The 17,250-nt window shown below is 39.0% G+C and overlaps 1 protein-coding gene across 1 annotated transcript; it reads right to left on the minus strand.

The window, feature by feature from the left end:
• Positions 1–24: 24 nt before the first annotated feature.
• LOC110602066 lies at positions 25–16,519 on the minus strand. Its single transcript, XM_043951728.1, has 9 exons — positions 16,041–16,519; positions 15,653–15,764; positions 3,601–3,993; positions 2,572–2,662; positions 2,411–2,465; positions 2,150–2,210; positions 1,122–1,349; positions 581–670; positions 25–407 (listed from the first exon to the last, which is right to left on the minus strand). The coding sequence occupies exons 1-9, from the start codon at positions 16,517–16,519 to the stop codon at positions 228–230; spliced, it is 1,689 nt and encodes a 562-aa protein (XP_043807663.1). The 3' UTR covers positions 25–227.
• Between the last annotated feature and the right edge of the window lie 731 nt (positions 16,520–17,250).

Below are 17,250 nucleotides of genomic sequence, written 5' to 3' on the forward strand. Positions count from 1 at the left end.
TATTAATGCATAGACAAGGCAAGGTTCAAATTGAATCGAGCACAATTCCAGACTTGATCAAATATGCAAACTCTTTTTACAACAGCCTGTGCAAAACATCTGGATTCCAGATATTTCTATTGAATTGGTGATTGTTTGGTATTTGTTAACTTATTACTACACTTGAATGGAAATGGGGAAAAAAAAAAAGAGAGGAAGAGAGAAACAGTGAGACAAAATCTAAAGATCTAGGCCTGGAGAACAAGACTCTTACTAAGAATCAAGTCATCAGTGGAGAAATCAGCCTCTTTCCTGTATGTTCCTTTACCAAAGTCTAGATTGTAAGAATCTGCAAGGCCTTCTACCAGGTCAAATTCAGGTTTCCATCCAAGAACATGTTTCGCCTTGTCAACAGATGCAAAGAAATGCTGCATTACATTGCAGAAGAATAATTTCATTAGTAAAACAACAACAGGAGTAGCCTGTCCAGTCTTGTACTACTTTCACATCTCACATGAAAACTATGCTCAACATTTGGAATCTGTCTTAAGTTATCAAATTTTCACATATCAACATCCATGACAAGTTTGTTAACATTTACCTGGTCGCGGAATGGGAATGCCTTCTTTTTACCAAAGTCAAATTCCTTGGGATTATAGTGAATGATCTCAGGTTCTGGAAAACCAGCAGCCTAAGAGGAAAGAGTAGATTGAGGGAAAAAAAATTAGTACGCGATGGAAATTTTATTTTCGACTTATATTTAGTAATACATCAACAACAATTACCTTTGCACATGCCCTTGCTAAACCATCAAAAGTTACATTCTTTTCCCCTGATATGTTAAATACTTCCTTGGATGCTTTTTCATTCCCTATGCTTTTTCATTATCACAGATCATGCATTTATAGCTCATAGGCAGCATCTCCATTTGTGCAAATTCTTAATGTGTTAGAATCAAATTGAAAAAGCATAGGGAAAGAAAGAGAGACAGAAAGAGGAGATGCCTAAAAGTAATCACTCAATGAAATTGGCTGAAGCAAATGAACTAGTAATTTACTGAAAGAATCTCAATTCTAAGTATGCATCACTTCTTCCATACTTGAATTTAGCCCAAATGTTTTGTGGGAAGAGAATGTACTCACCTTCACATGACCAAGTTGGGTAATTTGAATTCCTGAGTTGGGAATTGGAATTGGAATTGGGCGACCTGCTTTCAGGCGGTGAAAGAACCACTCTTCAACAGGATTGTAGTTTAATGGCCCATATATGTAGACTGGCCTTATAGAAGTCCAGTTAACATCTCTTGATTCTAGTAAGCTCTCTATCTCAAGCTTTCCCTTGTGCCTACTCTTTGGATCAACGACATCTGTCTACAACCAGATGAAAATAATTCAGAACTAGAACATACATTATTTTTAGCAAAGAATTACTCTTTAAGATTGATTTTAACAGAACTTGTCCTTTCCAAGTGTTAATGAGTACAGAAGACTTTGATCTTGGAAAATGTAATCTATGAATGACATACAAGGCTTCTGTTAGTGATTAGGGACGTAAACGGGTAGGTATCACAAAAATTAAACTATCTGAATTTAAATCGATTTATATTAGTAATATTCGAACAGTTTTGAATTTGATTAAAAATTAATTTAAATTATCTGAATCCATCCCAAACCCAATTATTATTATCCGAATAAAATTTGAATCATTTAATTTTATATATTTTAATTAATAATTTATATAAAAAATAATTTTCATTTAAAAAATCTAATATTTCTAAAAAATATTTGAATTTTAATTTTTAAATGAAAATATATAAAAAAATCATAAATATTATTATAAAATATATATTTTTATATTAAATTAATTATTTATATAAATAGATTCAGTAGTAGATACTTCATACATAAAACTTGAATCCCCGAATTCGATCCGAACCAGCAAACTGATATTATTTTTTTAAAACATGAACTCATCCCAAACCCGATTATAACTAATCAAACTCGTCCTGATCTGTCGGATGAGTACCCAATATACCCTATCCGTTGCCATCCTACTTTAGATCACAAAATTTTAGTGTTTTTGAGATGTTATACATGCTATCATTTATGTTGATTATCATATTGCATGAGGATCCAAATTTTCCATGACAAAAGAATGATATGAAACCAACCTCACAGTGTGGTAAAAGATCAGATTTGAGGTAAACTCCAGCTGAAGAACAGTATATGTACCTGAGAATTTGGAGATGTTTAGATTTTCAAAGATGGTTGTAAAGAAAGGCAAGAAAGGTTATAATTCCAAAACTAACAATACAGTAGTTTCTTCCTTTCTAATATCAATCAATCTGTCCACATTGCCTCAACAAGTATGATCTCTTTGGCTTAGAAATTGATTGTAGTTTAATTTCATCAACAGAGTGTTCAGAGCTTACTGTTCTAGTTTTGGTAGAGCATCCAATATAGGTGCAACTTCATCTGCTTCGCGTCCTGAAAATAAGTGAAAAAATAAGAGTGTGGAGAAGACAAATAAACAATTCTATCCTAGTTAGACAGGTGAACTATGCTAACGGCACAAAAATAGGACATAACATACCATTTATATCATAGACAACATCAAAGCCTTTAGCTGAGAGACTGGATTTCACAAAATCAAAGTCCTTCCTATCTCCTTTCAAGTGTAAGATCTAGCAAATCATACAAAATCCAGATCTGATTAAAAAACTAACATAGAAGAGAAATTCAGAACATCATTTCTTCATGGATAATGACTTCCATTTGTTTGTGATCTATCAATACAACCAACATTAGCATTCTGCACAAGTTCCCAAAGCTAAAATGTTTTTACAGACTAATAAGCGCATAAATTATATTGTTAAGCAATTTTTCTTTCCTTTTCTGATCTATCAAACAGATGCTGAGCAATAAAATTTTTAACCAAATGAACCACAAATCATAAATAATAAAATAATTGGAAAGAGATTACAATTTCTATCAGAAGCAACTCAATTGCAGAGCTGAAAATTTTAATATCAGCATATAATTAGACTTCAACCAATTGAAAATGGAAAATAACTACCGATTTGTGAAATACAGCCATATTTGACCATTCCATTCTCTTACACCAATCCCAATTCTACCTTTTTCCCTCAAACAACAAAATAGAAATTCTCTCTCTCTCAAAAAAAAAAAAAAACAAAACAAAACAAAACAAAAGGGTACTCCAGAAGAAATTCGCTCTATCAAATAATGAAATATAGAACACATCAAAAGCAATTGAACTGCAATACCCAGAAGAAAAATTTTGCATATCAAACAAGAAACTGTACGAACGCTAACGGTAGATTCAGCCTCACAAGATTGAATTCCGGAAAGCCTTCTCTCCACAAAGAAATCATCGTCATCATCATCGATAATGATATTTCTGCTGTAATCATTATTATTATCACTGTGACTGATTATGGCCTATATTTTGAAACCCACCATTCTCGTGACCGTCTAAACCAAACCCTAACCCTAACTCAAGCTCCAAATTATCCATGCCTAATTCACAATTCTCCTCTATAACACCGAAGTCCGATTCGTTGAGCGAATCGGAAACCAAATGGGAACTGCGACCCATTACCTGAGACTGCTCAACTCGCTGTTGAAACAGATCCATAACGAAACTAACCTGGTTCTGACGGTCGAGGATATCCGGGCCTCCGAGGATAATTGACTCGGGATCCGAGACGGCATCGTCGTCAAGGGTCCGAATATTGAAATTGGTGTGATCAGAGAGTGAGTAGGGGTCATGGAGAGTGGCGTGCGGGGAGTGAGAATCAGAGGAAGAGAAGAGAGGGAAATAAGGGTCGACAGTTAGGTTGCGAGGGTGGTGTGGACGGCGGTGGTGGTGATGACGATGGTGAGAATCGTCGTCGGCAGGGTCTCCAGTGAAGTGGGGGAAGAGAGGCGTTGACTGGAAATTATGGGAAGGGAATGGGGGGAGAGAGGTGCCTACGGAGAGAGGGAAGTGTGACTAGCAAAATGGAAAAATAAATGAGGGGATTAGGGTTATGTTTGTTAGTATAGCTAATTAGGGATTAGAGATTAAGAATTAGGGATTAGGGTTAGTTTTGTTAGGGATTAGGGATTAAAGATTAGGAATTAGGGATTAGGATTAATTTTATTAGGGATTAGGGATTAATTAGATATTAGGGATTAGAGATTAGGATTAGGAATTAGGTTAGAGTAGCTATGTAAACGGATCGGGTATTTTCGGGTATCCGATCCGATCGAACTCTAATATGACGGATTTGGGTAGTTATAATTGGGTTTGGATTTTAAAAATAATACCCATTGCGGGTTCGGATCGGATTCGGGTTTTATGTACAGGGTACTCACTATCCGAATCCATTTATATAAATAATTAATCTAATATAAATAATATATTTTATAATAATATTTATAAATTTTTTTATATATTTTTATTTAAAAATTTAAATTTAAATATTCTTTAGAAATATTATATTTTTTAAATGAAAATTATTAATGAAAAATATTTTTATATAAATTATTAATTAAAATATATAAGATTAAACGGGTTCAGGTTTAATTCGGATAATAATAATCGGGTTTGGGACGGATTCGGATAGTTTAAATTAATTTTTAATCGGGTTCGAAACGGGTTTAGATATTACTAATATAAATCGGGTTCGGGTTCGGGTAGTTTAATTTTCACGGGTACCCTACCCGTTTACATCCCTAGGTTAGAGCATCCCTTAAAACGTCGTTTTATATACCGAATTGAAATTACTTAATTTAAAATTTTAAATAAAATAAAATTTTAATTAAAAATTAAATTAAAATTTTAAAAATAAAATGGTCGCTGATTCAACGCTATTTTAGAGATTAAAATTAGGGGTTAGGGTTAGGGATTATGAATTAAGGATCACGGATTCGGGATTAGGAATTAGAGATTAGGGTTAATTTTATTATGAATTAGGGATTAATTAGGGTTAATTTTATTAGGGATTAGGGATTAATTAGATATTAGGGATTAGAGATTAGAATTAGGAATTAGGTTAGAGTAGGGATGTAAACGGATCAGGTATTTTCGGGTATCCGATCCGACCGAACCCTAATAGGATGGATTTGGGTAGTTATAATCGGGTTTGGGACGGGTTCGAGTTTTAAAAATAATACCCGTTGCAGGTTTGGATAAGATTCGGATTTTATGTACAGGGTACCCACTACCCGAATTCGTTTATATAAATAATTAATCTAATATAAAAAAATATATTTTATAATAATATTTATAAATTTTTTTATATATATTTTTATTTAAAAATTTAAATTTAAATATTCTTTAGAAATATTATATTTTTTATATGAAAATTATTAATGAAAAATATTTTTTATATAAATTATTAATTAAAATATATAAGATTAAACGGGTTCGGATTTTATTCGGATAATAATAATCGGGTTTGGAACGGATTCAGATAGTTTAAATTAATTTTTAATCGGGTTCGGAATGGGTTCGGATATTACTAATATAAATCGGGTTCGGGTTCGGGTAGTTTAATTTTCACGGGTACCCTACCCGTTTACATCCCTAGATTAAAGCATCCCTTAAATTGTCAAAACGACGTCGTTTTATATACCGAATTGAAATTACTTAATTTAAAATTTTAAATAAAATAAAATTTAATTAAAAATTAAATTAAAATTTTAAAAATAAAATGGTCGCTGATTGGTCGCTGATTGGTCGCTATTTAGCGACTAATTATTTTAGTCGCTAAATATGGTCGCTAAATATTCCCGCCCAAAAAGTTGTCGCAATTTCGTCGCAAATATGGTCGCTAATAACTCGCGCCATTAATTCCCGCTAAATTAGCGACCATTTTATATTTGGTCACTAAATAGCGACCAATTAACGACCAAAAATTGGTCGTTAAGCTTTTTGTTAAATAAAAATATTATTTCATTCATTTAGTCGCAGAATGGTCGCTGATTGGTAGCTATATAGCGACCAAAAAATTTGGTCGCTAATTTTGGTCGCAATTTCACAGTTTTTTTGTAGTGGTTCCTTCGGCTGCCGAACCTAGTTTCTCCCTTAGTGGCAGAAACTCAGCTCTTCTATGCATATACGCCTCCCATTCCATCCAAACATGCATAAACCTATTCTACAACACACATACACAAGCATACAAGCTCCTAGGGGCTTCAAACTATCTAAAACCCCATCTACAACACATCAAACATGCATTTGCAAGCCACATTGTTCATAAACACATATTAAACCCATAAATCTAACCATAAGCTAAACATGCATTCTACCCCATAGATCTTCATAAAACTTACTTAAAACATGGAATGAGTTCAAGATCGGCCCTTACCTCTTGAAGATCGAGAGAGGGGCGACCAAAACTTGGAGATGGGAGATTTTCAACTTCCTTGGGTCTACAAGCTCAAAACTTGCTCAAAACTTGCTCAAAACTTGAAAATCTTCAAAACAAGATGAAAACTTGTGAAAAACTTGAAAGATCTGAAGGAAGAACTCAAAGGTTGGTGAGGAACGGCGGAGAGCTCACCTTGGCCGAAAATGGGGAGAAAAGCTCGCCCATTTCGGCTAAGGGACCCTTTTATAGTGGCTGGCCAGGCCACGTTCGGGGGCCGAACGTGCCTCCGCATGCATGCCATGTTCGGCGGCTGAACTTGAGGTTCGGCGGCCGAACCTGGACTTCCCTCACTTATGCCTTCGGGGGCCTAAGGCACACCCGAAATGCCTACATGTTCGGCGGCCGAACTTGAGGTTCGGCGGCCGAACCTGGGTTTTCCTCCAAGGATATTTTCATACAAAACTCATTTTCCTTTTTACTTAAAAGCATCAAATACATTAAAACATTTTATGAAAACATGGTTTTACCCTTCTAGAGGTCTTCGACATCCGAGATTCCACCGGACGGTAGGAATTCCGATACCGGAGTCTAGCCGGGTATTACAGTGGATGAAAGGTAGTACTGAAATCCAACCTGGTACCCATAGCATTCTGTAGACTCCGCCAAAATCTAGAGGTGAACTGGGGCCCTCTATCAGACACTATCGAAACAGGAACCCCATGCAGCCTTACCACTTCATCCACATACACCTGCACTAACTTATCCACTGAGTAGTTGCTTCTGACAGGGATGAAGTGAGCAGATTTAGTCAGTCTGTCCACAATCACCCATATGGAGTCTAACCTGTTGGATGCTGCCGGTAACCCCACTACGAAGTCCATAGCTATATTCTCCCATTTCCACTCTGGAATAGGTAGTGGGTTAAGCATTCCAGCCAGCTTTTGATGTTTCAGCTTCACCCTCTGACACACCTCGCAGGCTAACACAAACTGTGCCATTTCTCTCTTCATAACTGGCCACCAAAAAACTCTTTTCAGATCTTGGTACATTTTGGTGGCTCCAGGGTGAACACTGTATCTGGCATTATGAGCTTCCCTCATAATGTCTCCCTTTACACTGATCTCATCTGGTACACATAATCTATTCCCATAGCGGAGGATCCCCTTGCTGTCAAAACTGAACTCTTCATTCTTGCCTGACTGAACTGTCCTGGCAATCTTTACTAACCATGGGTCCTCATGCTGTTTTTGAGCCACCTGCTCCAGGAACACAGGTGTCACTCTCATATGGGCTATCAAAGCACCTGTACCAGACAACTCTAGCTGTAGACCTTCATCAATGAGCTTGTAAAACTCTTTCACCACCGGTCTCCTCTCAGCCGTGATGTGGGATAAGCTGCCCAGTGATTTCCGGCTTAGGGCGTCTACCACCACATTCGCCTTACCCGGATGGTACTGAATCTTGCAATCATAATCACTCAGCAGCTCTACCCATCTTCTGTGTCTCAAGTTCAAATCTCTTTGACTCAGGATGTACTGCAGGCTTTTATGATCGGTGAAGATCTCACATTTTACCCCATAAAGGTAATGCCTCCACATCTTGAGTGCAAAAATTACGGCTGCCATTTCCAGGTCATGTGTAGGGTAATTCAACTCATGCTTCTTCAGCTGCCTAGAAGCATAAGCAATCACCTTTCATTCTGCATTAGCACACAACCCAATCCCACTCGGGATGCATCACAAAACACTGTGAAATTCTCCTGACTGTTAGGCAAAGCTAACACCGGTGCTGACGTTAACCTCGCCTTAAGCTCTTCAAAACTCTCTTCGCACTGGTCGGTCCACACAAACTTCTGATTCTTCCTGGTTAATCTGGTCAAAGGAGCTGCAATTTTAGAGAAGTCCTGAACGAACCTCCTGTAGTAACCTGCCAAACCCAAGAAACTCCTGATCTCTGCCACTGAAGTGGGTCTAGCCAGTTAGCCACAGCTTCTACCTTCTTGGGGTCCAATTCAATCCCATTTTCTAACACAACATGCCCCAATAATGATATGCTCCTCAGCCAGAACTCACATTTGGAGAACTTGGCATACAAGCCATGTTCCCTCAAAGTCTGCAGAACTAACCTCAGATGATGGGCATGCTCCTCTGCATTCCTGGAATACACTAAGATATCATCTATGAAGACAATAACAAAGTGATCCAGGTACTGGCTAAACACTCTGTTCATGAGATCCATGAATGCTGCAGGGGCATTGGTTAACCCGAACGGCATCACAAGGAACTCATAATGCCCATATCTGGTCCTGAAAGTTGTCTTCGGTACATCCTCTTCCCTTATCCTCAGCTGATGGTACCCTGATCTCATATCTATCTTGGAGAAACAACCTGCTCCTGCTAGCTGGTCGAATAGATCGTCGATCCTTGGCAACGGGTACTTATTCTTGGTAGTGACCTTGTTCAACTGCCTGTAGTAGATACAAAGTCTAAGGGATCCATCCTTCTTTCTCACAAACAATACTGGAGCACCCCAAGGTGAGGTACTCGGTCGGATGAAGCCCTTGTCTACCAGCTCTTGCAACTGCTCCTTAAGCTCCTTCAATTCTGGTGGTGCCATCCTGTAGGGAGGGATAGAGATCGGTCTGGTTCCAGGCATCAATTCAATCTCGAACTCTATCTCCCTAGCAGGTGGTAAACCTGGCAGCTCGTCTGGGAACACATCTAAAAACTCTCTGACCACTGGCACCGAGGCAGGCTCTCTAACATGACTATCCAGCTCTCTCACATGAGCTAGAAAACCCTGACAACCCCTCCTGAGGAGCCTACGAGCCTGTAGGGCTGATATCAAACCTCTAGGTGTACCCCTCCTGTCTCCTCTGAAGACAACCTCTGACCCATCCTGACATCTGAACCTGACTACCTTGTCTCTGCAATCCAAGGTAGCACCATGGGTAGATAGCCAATCCATCCCTAGAATGACGTCAAAATCTGTCAAATCTAGAACCACAAGGTCGGCGGACAGGCATCTTCCCTCCACAAAAACTGGACTACACTGGCAGACTGACTCTGCCACTGACGGGTCACACTTGGGTCCACTGACCCATAGGGGACACTCTAACCCAGAGACCATCAATCCCAACCTCTCGACGGCCCTCGGAGCAATGAAAGAATTAGATGCACCAGGGTCCAATAATGCATACACATCTTAACAACCAATGATGAGATTACCTGACACCACGGTGTTGGATGTGTTTGCCTCCTGCTGAGTCATGGTGAAGATCCGTGCCGGAGCTGATGGACCCTCACCCCTGAATCTCGCTGAAAAAGAGGCTGCCCCTCTCCCTCTGCCTCTGCCACTAGCCTGAGTTGCGGCTGGAGCTACTGGCTGTGCCACACTACCTGAAGCTATCTGCTGAGACTGTGCCACAAAAGCTGCCCTAGGACACTCCCGTGCCATGTGTCCCTCCTGCCCACATCTGAAACAGGCTGTCGTCCCAACCAGACATACTCCTTTGTGCGGCTTCCCACACTTCTTGCATACTGCATTATCTGCACCTGAGCTCGAACCAATCCCAGACCAGACTTGATCTTGCTCCAAAACTTGTTCTTCTTAGGCTTGGCTTTACCCCATCGCTTACTGCCTGAACTCAGAGAAGAAGGGTCTAACTTTCCCCCACCTGGGGTCTTGGAACCAGAAGGCTGTGCCACTGACTGCTTGACTTTCCCCTCGATTATTGCACTAGCCTCCATCCTCCAAGCCATATCCACTATGGCATGGAAACTCTCCCTCTCTGCTAACTGAATCAAGGAGGAATACTTGGAATGGAGCTTCATGATGTACCTCCTTCACTTTTTCTGATCTGTACCCAGATTCTGCCCAGCAAACGGCAACAGCTCCAAGAATCTGTCTGTATACTCATCCACACTCATCTCATCCGTTTGCCTCAGCTGCTCGAACTCAATCATCTTCAATTCTCTTGAACTGTCAGGGAAAGCCCATCTTGCAAACTCATTTGCAAACTCCTTCCATGATAGGCTATCCAACCTCGGGTTCACATAGTTCTTAAACCACTCTCGGGCCTTCTTGCATTTTAGTGTGAACCCAGCCATCTGAATGGCTCTACTGTCATCAGCTCCTATCTCATCTGTAATTGTCTTGACCCTCTCGAGGTACACAAACGGGTCATCACCGGTTTCAAACTGGGGAGCACCCAACTTCATATAATCGGTCATCTTGACCTTGCTCCCCCCAGATGGGCTTGGTTTAGGCATTTGGGTTTCTGGGACAGTAGGTGCTGCTGGTGGTGGAGGAGGTGCAACATCCCCTGGGGTAGGGTTTGTTGTACCTGGATGGTAGGGTAGAGGTGGGTACATAGGGTACTGTGGGTACGGTGGGTAGAAAGGTGGGTATGGCATCTGAGAGTGATAAGGGTTAAAACTGGGGTAATCCGATGTACCTCCCATCGAATACCCGAGATTATGTGAAAAGGGTGGGTAGTAAGGTGGCTGAACAAACCCCGAGGCCTGAGTGCCTCCTTGGGATTCTCCCATTCCCTCTTTCGACATACTTACTCTGAGACTGCCATCCCTCCTCTGATCCACATCCATCTGATCCACATCCATCTGATCCCCCACATCCTCTGACATCTCCCCTTGCACTGTTCCCCTCACTGATCTGCTTCTACCCAGATCCAAAGACCTTCTAGGGTCTTTTACTGCTCTTTCTCTGCTGGACCTACTTGACATTGTCCTAGGCAATGCAGGAGGACAGGCATCAGTGCCCTCGTCCTGGGGTGGTACTCCAGTCATTCGTGCAGATCGACGAGCTTCTCTCATCCTATTTTCTGAAAAACAGTACACATCATATAGAACATTAGCATCAAATGGTTCATGTGCAAACACATGAACCCGCATCACATACATCACATATCATAGCATAACATTAATGCACATGCATATAATCATGGCATTTCACATCATCATTCAAGACAGGACTCTTTATCCTATCCTAGTGGACATGATCATCCTATTGTGCTTGACCTTCTATGACACCTATGAGCCCGACACACTATAGGTCTGATCATATGAACCTAGGGCTCTGATACCACTCTGTAACGATCCGGAAATCGGACTACTACCGGCGCTAGGATCCAGATCAACATAAGATCGCCGGGACCCGTAGCAAGCCAAACATACATCCTGAATACCTGTCAAATCCCATACATAATCACACATATACATAAACATGAGAACTTTTTCTCTTCTTTTACCAAGCTCAACCTGCACATGCACATAAACATAAACATAAACCACACACTGGAGTCTCATCACATGCTCCAATGGGGTATCTCATCCAACATCAAGCTTGGTTGAGCATAAACATCATAAAACATAGATCATGTATATACATGGGATTATTCAAACATGTTATGGTTAAGCACAATTCTAATCCTCAATATCAATATTACATAACATGACTGATCATAACCTTACATCATTTTACAAATCATCATGTCCACATCTAACTATTACAACTCACAAGACTTTACTCTTCTCGATTCCCTGATCTAGCCCATACCTGCAAACCTGGGGGATATAGGGAAAGGGGTGAGCTACAAGAGCCCAGTGAGCAGAATACTGAAACATTTAAAACATATGCCATCATGTAATGCATCATATCACAGACCATTCACATCAAGGGTAAACCTGTCACCAAATAGTCCCAGCATCATATCTGTGCCAGGCCGTAGAATGGGGTCCTGGTCTTCCTGTCATATCATAACATTACTTACCATTGCCCTAGGGCCTCATCTGGGCACCTGGTCTTCGCATTCCATACCGTGCCAGGCCGTAGAATGGGGTCCTGGTCTTTCCTCAGGGACTAATTGGATCATACAGCATTCACCCACATCCACAACAAAGAATGCAGTGCAACATATTCGTGGATTCTAATGCAACAACCTATTATATCACATGGCATTCGTGATGCATGATTCATGCTAAAACTTGCATTAATTTAAAACATAAGGTTTATTCTACTCACCTCAGGCTAACTTTGACAATGAACTGAAGCAGCTGACTCACTGCTGGGGTCCTCGGTTCCTTGGGTCCGAACCTACACAGGTGGACTCAAATAAGGGACCAAACATACTAGAAAATGACTCTAAAAATATCCCCCCAAAAACCCCCTAAAACACCTCAAAACAATCAAAGAATTCATGCAAAGGAGGGCTGAACAGGGCACTTTCGGCGGCAGGTTCGGCGGCCGAAAGTCCCTCCAGAGTCGAAAGTCATGCACCTTTGGCGGCACTTTCGGCGGCCGAAGGTTCTCTCCAGAGGCGAAACTCATGCATGTTCGGCGGCACCTTCGGCGGCCGAAAGTTCCCTCCAGAGACGAAAGTCCACTTTCGGGGGCAGGCTTCGGCAGCCGAAAGCTTGCCTCCACAGGCAGGTTCGGCGGCCAAAAGTCCTTTCGGCTGCCGAACCTGAGTTTCTCCCAAAGTGGTAGAAACTCGGCTCTTATGCACATTTGCCTCTCAAAACCTTCAATCATGCATACAACTTAACCAAAACATGCATAAACACATACATAAGCTCCTAGGGGCTTCAAACTATCCTAAACCCCAACTACAACACATCAAAAGCAACTCAGCAACCTACATTATCCATAAACACAATATAAAACCTAACAAAGCTCATCTAACCTAAGCATGCATTTCTACCCCAAGAATCAACTTGAAACTTGTTTAAAACATATAATGAGCTCAAGATCGGCTCTTACCTCTTGAAGATCGAGAGGAAAAATGATCCTAACTCGGAGATGGGAGAGATCGAGTTCTTTGAACCTCCAAGCTCCAAAACTTGCTATTTGCTTAAAAATCTTCAAAATAAAGGTGAAAACTCATAAAAATCATGGAAGATTTGAAGGAAGAACTCAAGATCGGCATGAGGGCGGCGGAGACTCACCTTGGCCGAAAATGGGGAGAAAAAGCTCACCCGTTCGGACAGGGGGACCCCTTTATAGGTGGCTGGCCAGGCCACTTTCGAGGGCCTAACGTGCCTCCGCATGCATGCCATGTTCGGCAGCCAAACATAAGGTTCGGCGGCCGAACCTGGACTTCCCTCACTTATTCCTTCGGGGGCCTAAAGCACTCCCAAAGCGCATGCATGTTCGGTGGTCGAACCCGAGTTTTCCTCCAATACTATTTTCATGCAAAAACTCATTTTCTTTCTTGCTTAAAAACATAAGTTACATTAAAACATTTTATAAAAACATAGTTTTACCCTTCTAGAAGTCTCCGACTCCCGAGATTCCACCGGACAGTAGGAATTCCGATACCGGAGTCTAGCCGGGTATTACAGTTATTGTTTCCATCACCAGCTTCAACAACAGCCCTGTTTTCACCAATGTTTGGTTCAATTTTCAGTTCAGCTGCTATTGGATTAACACTTTTGCTTTCTCTAACTTTCTTTCTGTTTTAACGACAAGTGCGTTCGATCTCTGGGTCGTACTGCAAAAGTTTTGCAATTCTTATTTCTCATACACTACCTATCCAAAAAAATAAAGATAAAAATAAAAATTAATAAAATAAAATAAAATGTATAAAGTAATAACAAAGCTTACTATTTTGATATTAATGTTGTCAAGTCCCCGTCAATGGCGCTAAAAACTTGACAGGCTGTACGCTATGCAATATCCACAAGCGTATGGAATCGTCTCAAGTAATAAAGAGGGAGTAGAGTATCGTATCCATAGGGACTAAAAATTAAGTATCAAAATCTTTATAAAGCTAATTATTATTTAGACTACCAATTGTGAAGAACAATTACAAACTTAAAATAAAATAATAAAATAAAACAAAAAAACTTTACAAGGAAGAATTCGTGAAACAATTAATATTAAGTACTAGGGTACCTTGATTTCACCTAGACCTGATTCAATTAATTCATTTGGTTAATAATCTAATTTTAATTACCAAATCTATAGCAAATAATACTAAGGTAATTGACCCTCTCTCCTGAGTAAGACCAAACTAATTTAACTAAAGATTATCACCTGTCTCTCAATAATCTGATAATTCTCTAATTAATTTCACAAACACTATGATTAATATGTCTAAGACTCCACAGGTCAAATCTTCATTCTCAATCCAATTAATATTCTTATGATACTCAATTCCCAATTCAGTCCTAAAACATTCCCATTTCAGTATTAATTTCAGGATAAAATCATTCAAGTATGCTATAGGTACTCAAAGGCATTAATCTCAAGAATTGAATAATAGATTAGTAAAGAAAATCAACTCAAATAAATTAAAGAGAATAAATAATCCAAGCTCATCAAGTCCCCTAATAGAGGAATTTAGTTGCTCATGTTCAAAAATTCAACAATAAACTCTTTTGAGAAATTATCCAAAATCATCCTAAAATAATTGTGAATAATAAACCAAAAGAATAAAAGAAGAAAGAAAAACTGTAGATGAATTTCTCCTTCTTGATCTTCCAAATCTTCCTCCTTGAGTTCTTCGTGATTTTTGCCATGTATATGTTGTTCAAAAGTGGGCAAAAAGTCCTTTAGTCTCTAAATTATGATGTATTTATACCCTCTTGAGACTCTTAATCCATGGCCATAGTGGAAAGCACAAAGAATTTGGACTTCTGATAAAAACATGAAGCGGAGCGCGTGGAAAATAGCGAAAGATGGTGTAGACAATGAAAACACGAGTTTATCCCTTGTTTTATACTAGATGATTTGGCCTCAAAATCTATTGTCTAGAGAGAAACACAAGGCAGAATATAAAAACACAAGGCAAAGATAAAAACACGTGGCTGGCCCATATTTTTGTCTATTTCTTTGGAATCCCTCCAAATTGTTTCATATTTCTCTCCAAAGTGTCTCCTTCATTCCTTGACTTGTTTTGACCTGTAAAAAAATACTATAAATGAAGTAAAAACATTAAGTAATAGACTAAAACTAAAAATCCTAAAATTAAATACAAAAATCTAATAAGGGTAATAAAAATCAGTCAAATTAGGTGGATGTGGTTTTAAAATATGAGTAAATATGTAAAATTTTACCACATCAAATACCATCCTGCTATGGAGTCCCTCTGACTGTGAGATGTCTGACAATGCCTTCATCTTTGCAAAACTTGTTAAGTTCACTTTCATAGAACTCTAGTCCGTTATTTGTATGAAGCCTCTTAATTTTCTTGCCTGTCTGCTTTTCACCAAAACCTTTCACTGCTTAAAGTAGCAACGCATTATTCTTGTGTTTTAAAAAATAAATCTATACCTTTCTAGAGTAGTCATCAATGAAGGTAAGCATGTACCGAGCACCACCTTTAGAAGGAATACGAGCAGGCTCCCAAAAATCTGAATGGATATAATTCGAAGTCCCTTTGGTCCTTTGGTTTTATGGATTGTAGTTTAGAAACTGACTCGCTTCTGTTCACCAGAGGTACAATGTTTACAAAAATCTAATTTAGATGTACTCTGGCCATAAAGAAGACATCATTTGCTTAAGATTTTCAAACATTTTTCATTCACATATCCTAGCCTCATATGCCCTAGCCTCATATGCTATACTTTTGTATTATCAGAATTTGATATTAAAGAAGGGACAGCAGCAATATCTGTAACAACAGATGCTTATATTATATACAATCTACTAATCAGTTGACCTTTCATCATAGTAAGAGCACCCTTCATGACCTTCACAAAAATATCCATCTTCGACGAATGTACGACTACCCATTGCTAGTATGCTTAAAGAGATGAGATTTTTCCTCATGTCTGGAATATGTCGAACTCCAGTCACTGTCCTAATTACTCCATCATGCATTTTGAGCTTAACTGTATCAATTCCTCGAATCTCGCAAGACTCATCATTAGCCATCAACAAAATATCAATAACGGACTCATAGGTGGAGAACCACTCTTTGTTGACACACATATGAAATGATACAGTAGTGTCTAAGTACCAATTTTGCTTGGATCTGGGTATAGCTCCAATAATAGAAAGAATATTAGAAATGACAATATCTTCCACCATACTGGCTTCAGTAGGCTTATTCTTATCAATTTTGTTGTTTTTCTTATTTTTTAACTTGAAATAATCAGTCTTTATGTGCCCTTTTTTCTTACAATAATTGCAATTCATATTTCTGTATCTGGATTTTGATCTTGAATTAGATCTACTATTGCTGACAAAATCTTTATTAGTAGGTCATCCTCTAACAATCAGGCCTTCTGTTGGACTATTGTTTTTGGAAATAAGCTCTTTTGAGACTGACTTGACCTATTCCAAAGTCAACGTTGATTTACTAAAAATAAGAGTATCTCTAAAATGTTTATAGGATGAAGGTAAAGAACAAAGCAGCATAAGAACTTGGTCTTCCTCTTTATACTCAATATCTATATTTTTCAAATCCATTAAAATAAAACTAAATTCATCAATGTGAGATTTCAGGGATGTACCTTTTGCAATAGTAAGCATGTGCATACGATGCTTCGCGATCAATTTAGGTTCTTCGTCATATACAACGATCCAAACTTAGTCCACAAACTCACTGCAATCTTCTCACTAATGACTTCTCGCAAAATCTCATTAGACAAACATAACTGAAGGGTGACAAAAGCTATTTGATCCATCTCCTACTTTTGATCATCAATCATGCATAGATTGCGATAATTTCTCCAAAACTAATAATGCATTCTACATTTCGTTTACTTTGATTTGGTTTAGAACCTTTACTGTGTTTGTGTTTGTGTTTGCTTATTCGTAAGGAGCTTGAATAGAGTGAACAGAGAAGCGTGCTTATGGCTTTTATTCTGTATTTTTTTATTCTTTCCTTCGAGTGGTGGTCGATCCGATATCCACAGACAAGGTTA

This window comes from Manihot esculenta, chromosome 16 (genome assembly GCF_001659605.2).
Source record: "Manihot esculenta cultivar AM560-2 chromosome 16, M.esculenta_v8, whole genome shotgun sequence".
Taxonomy (NCBI): Eukaryota; Viridiplantae; Streptophyta; class Magnoliopsida; order Malpighiales; family Euphorbiaceae; genus Manihot; species Manihot esculenta.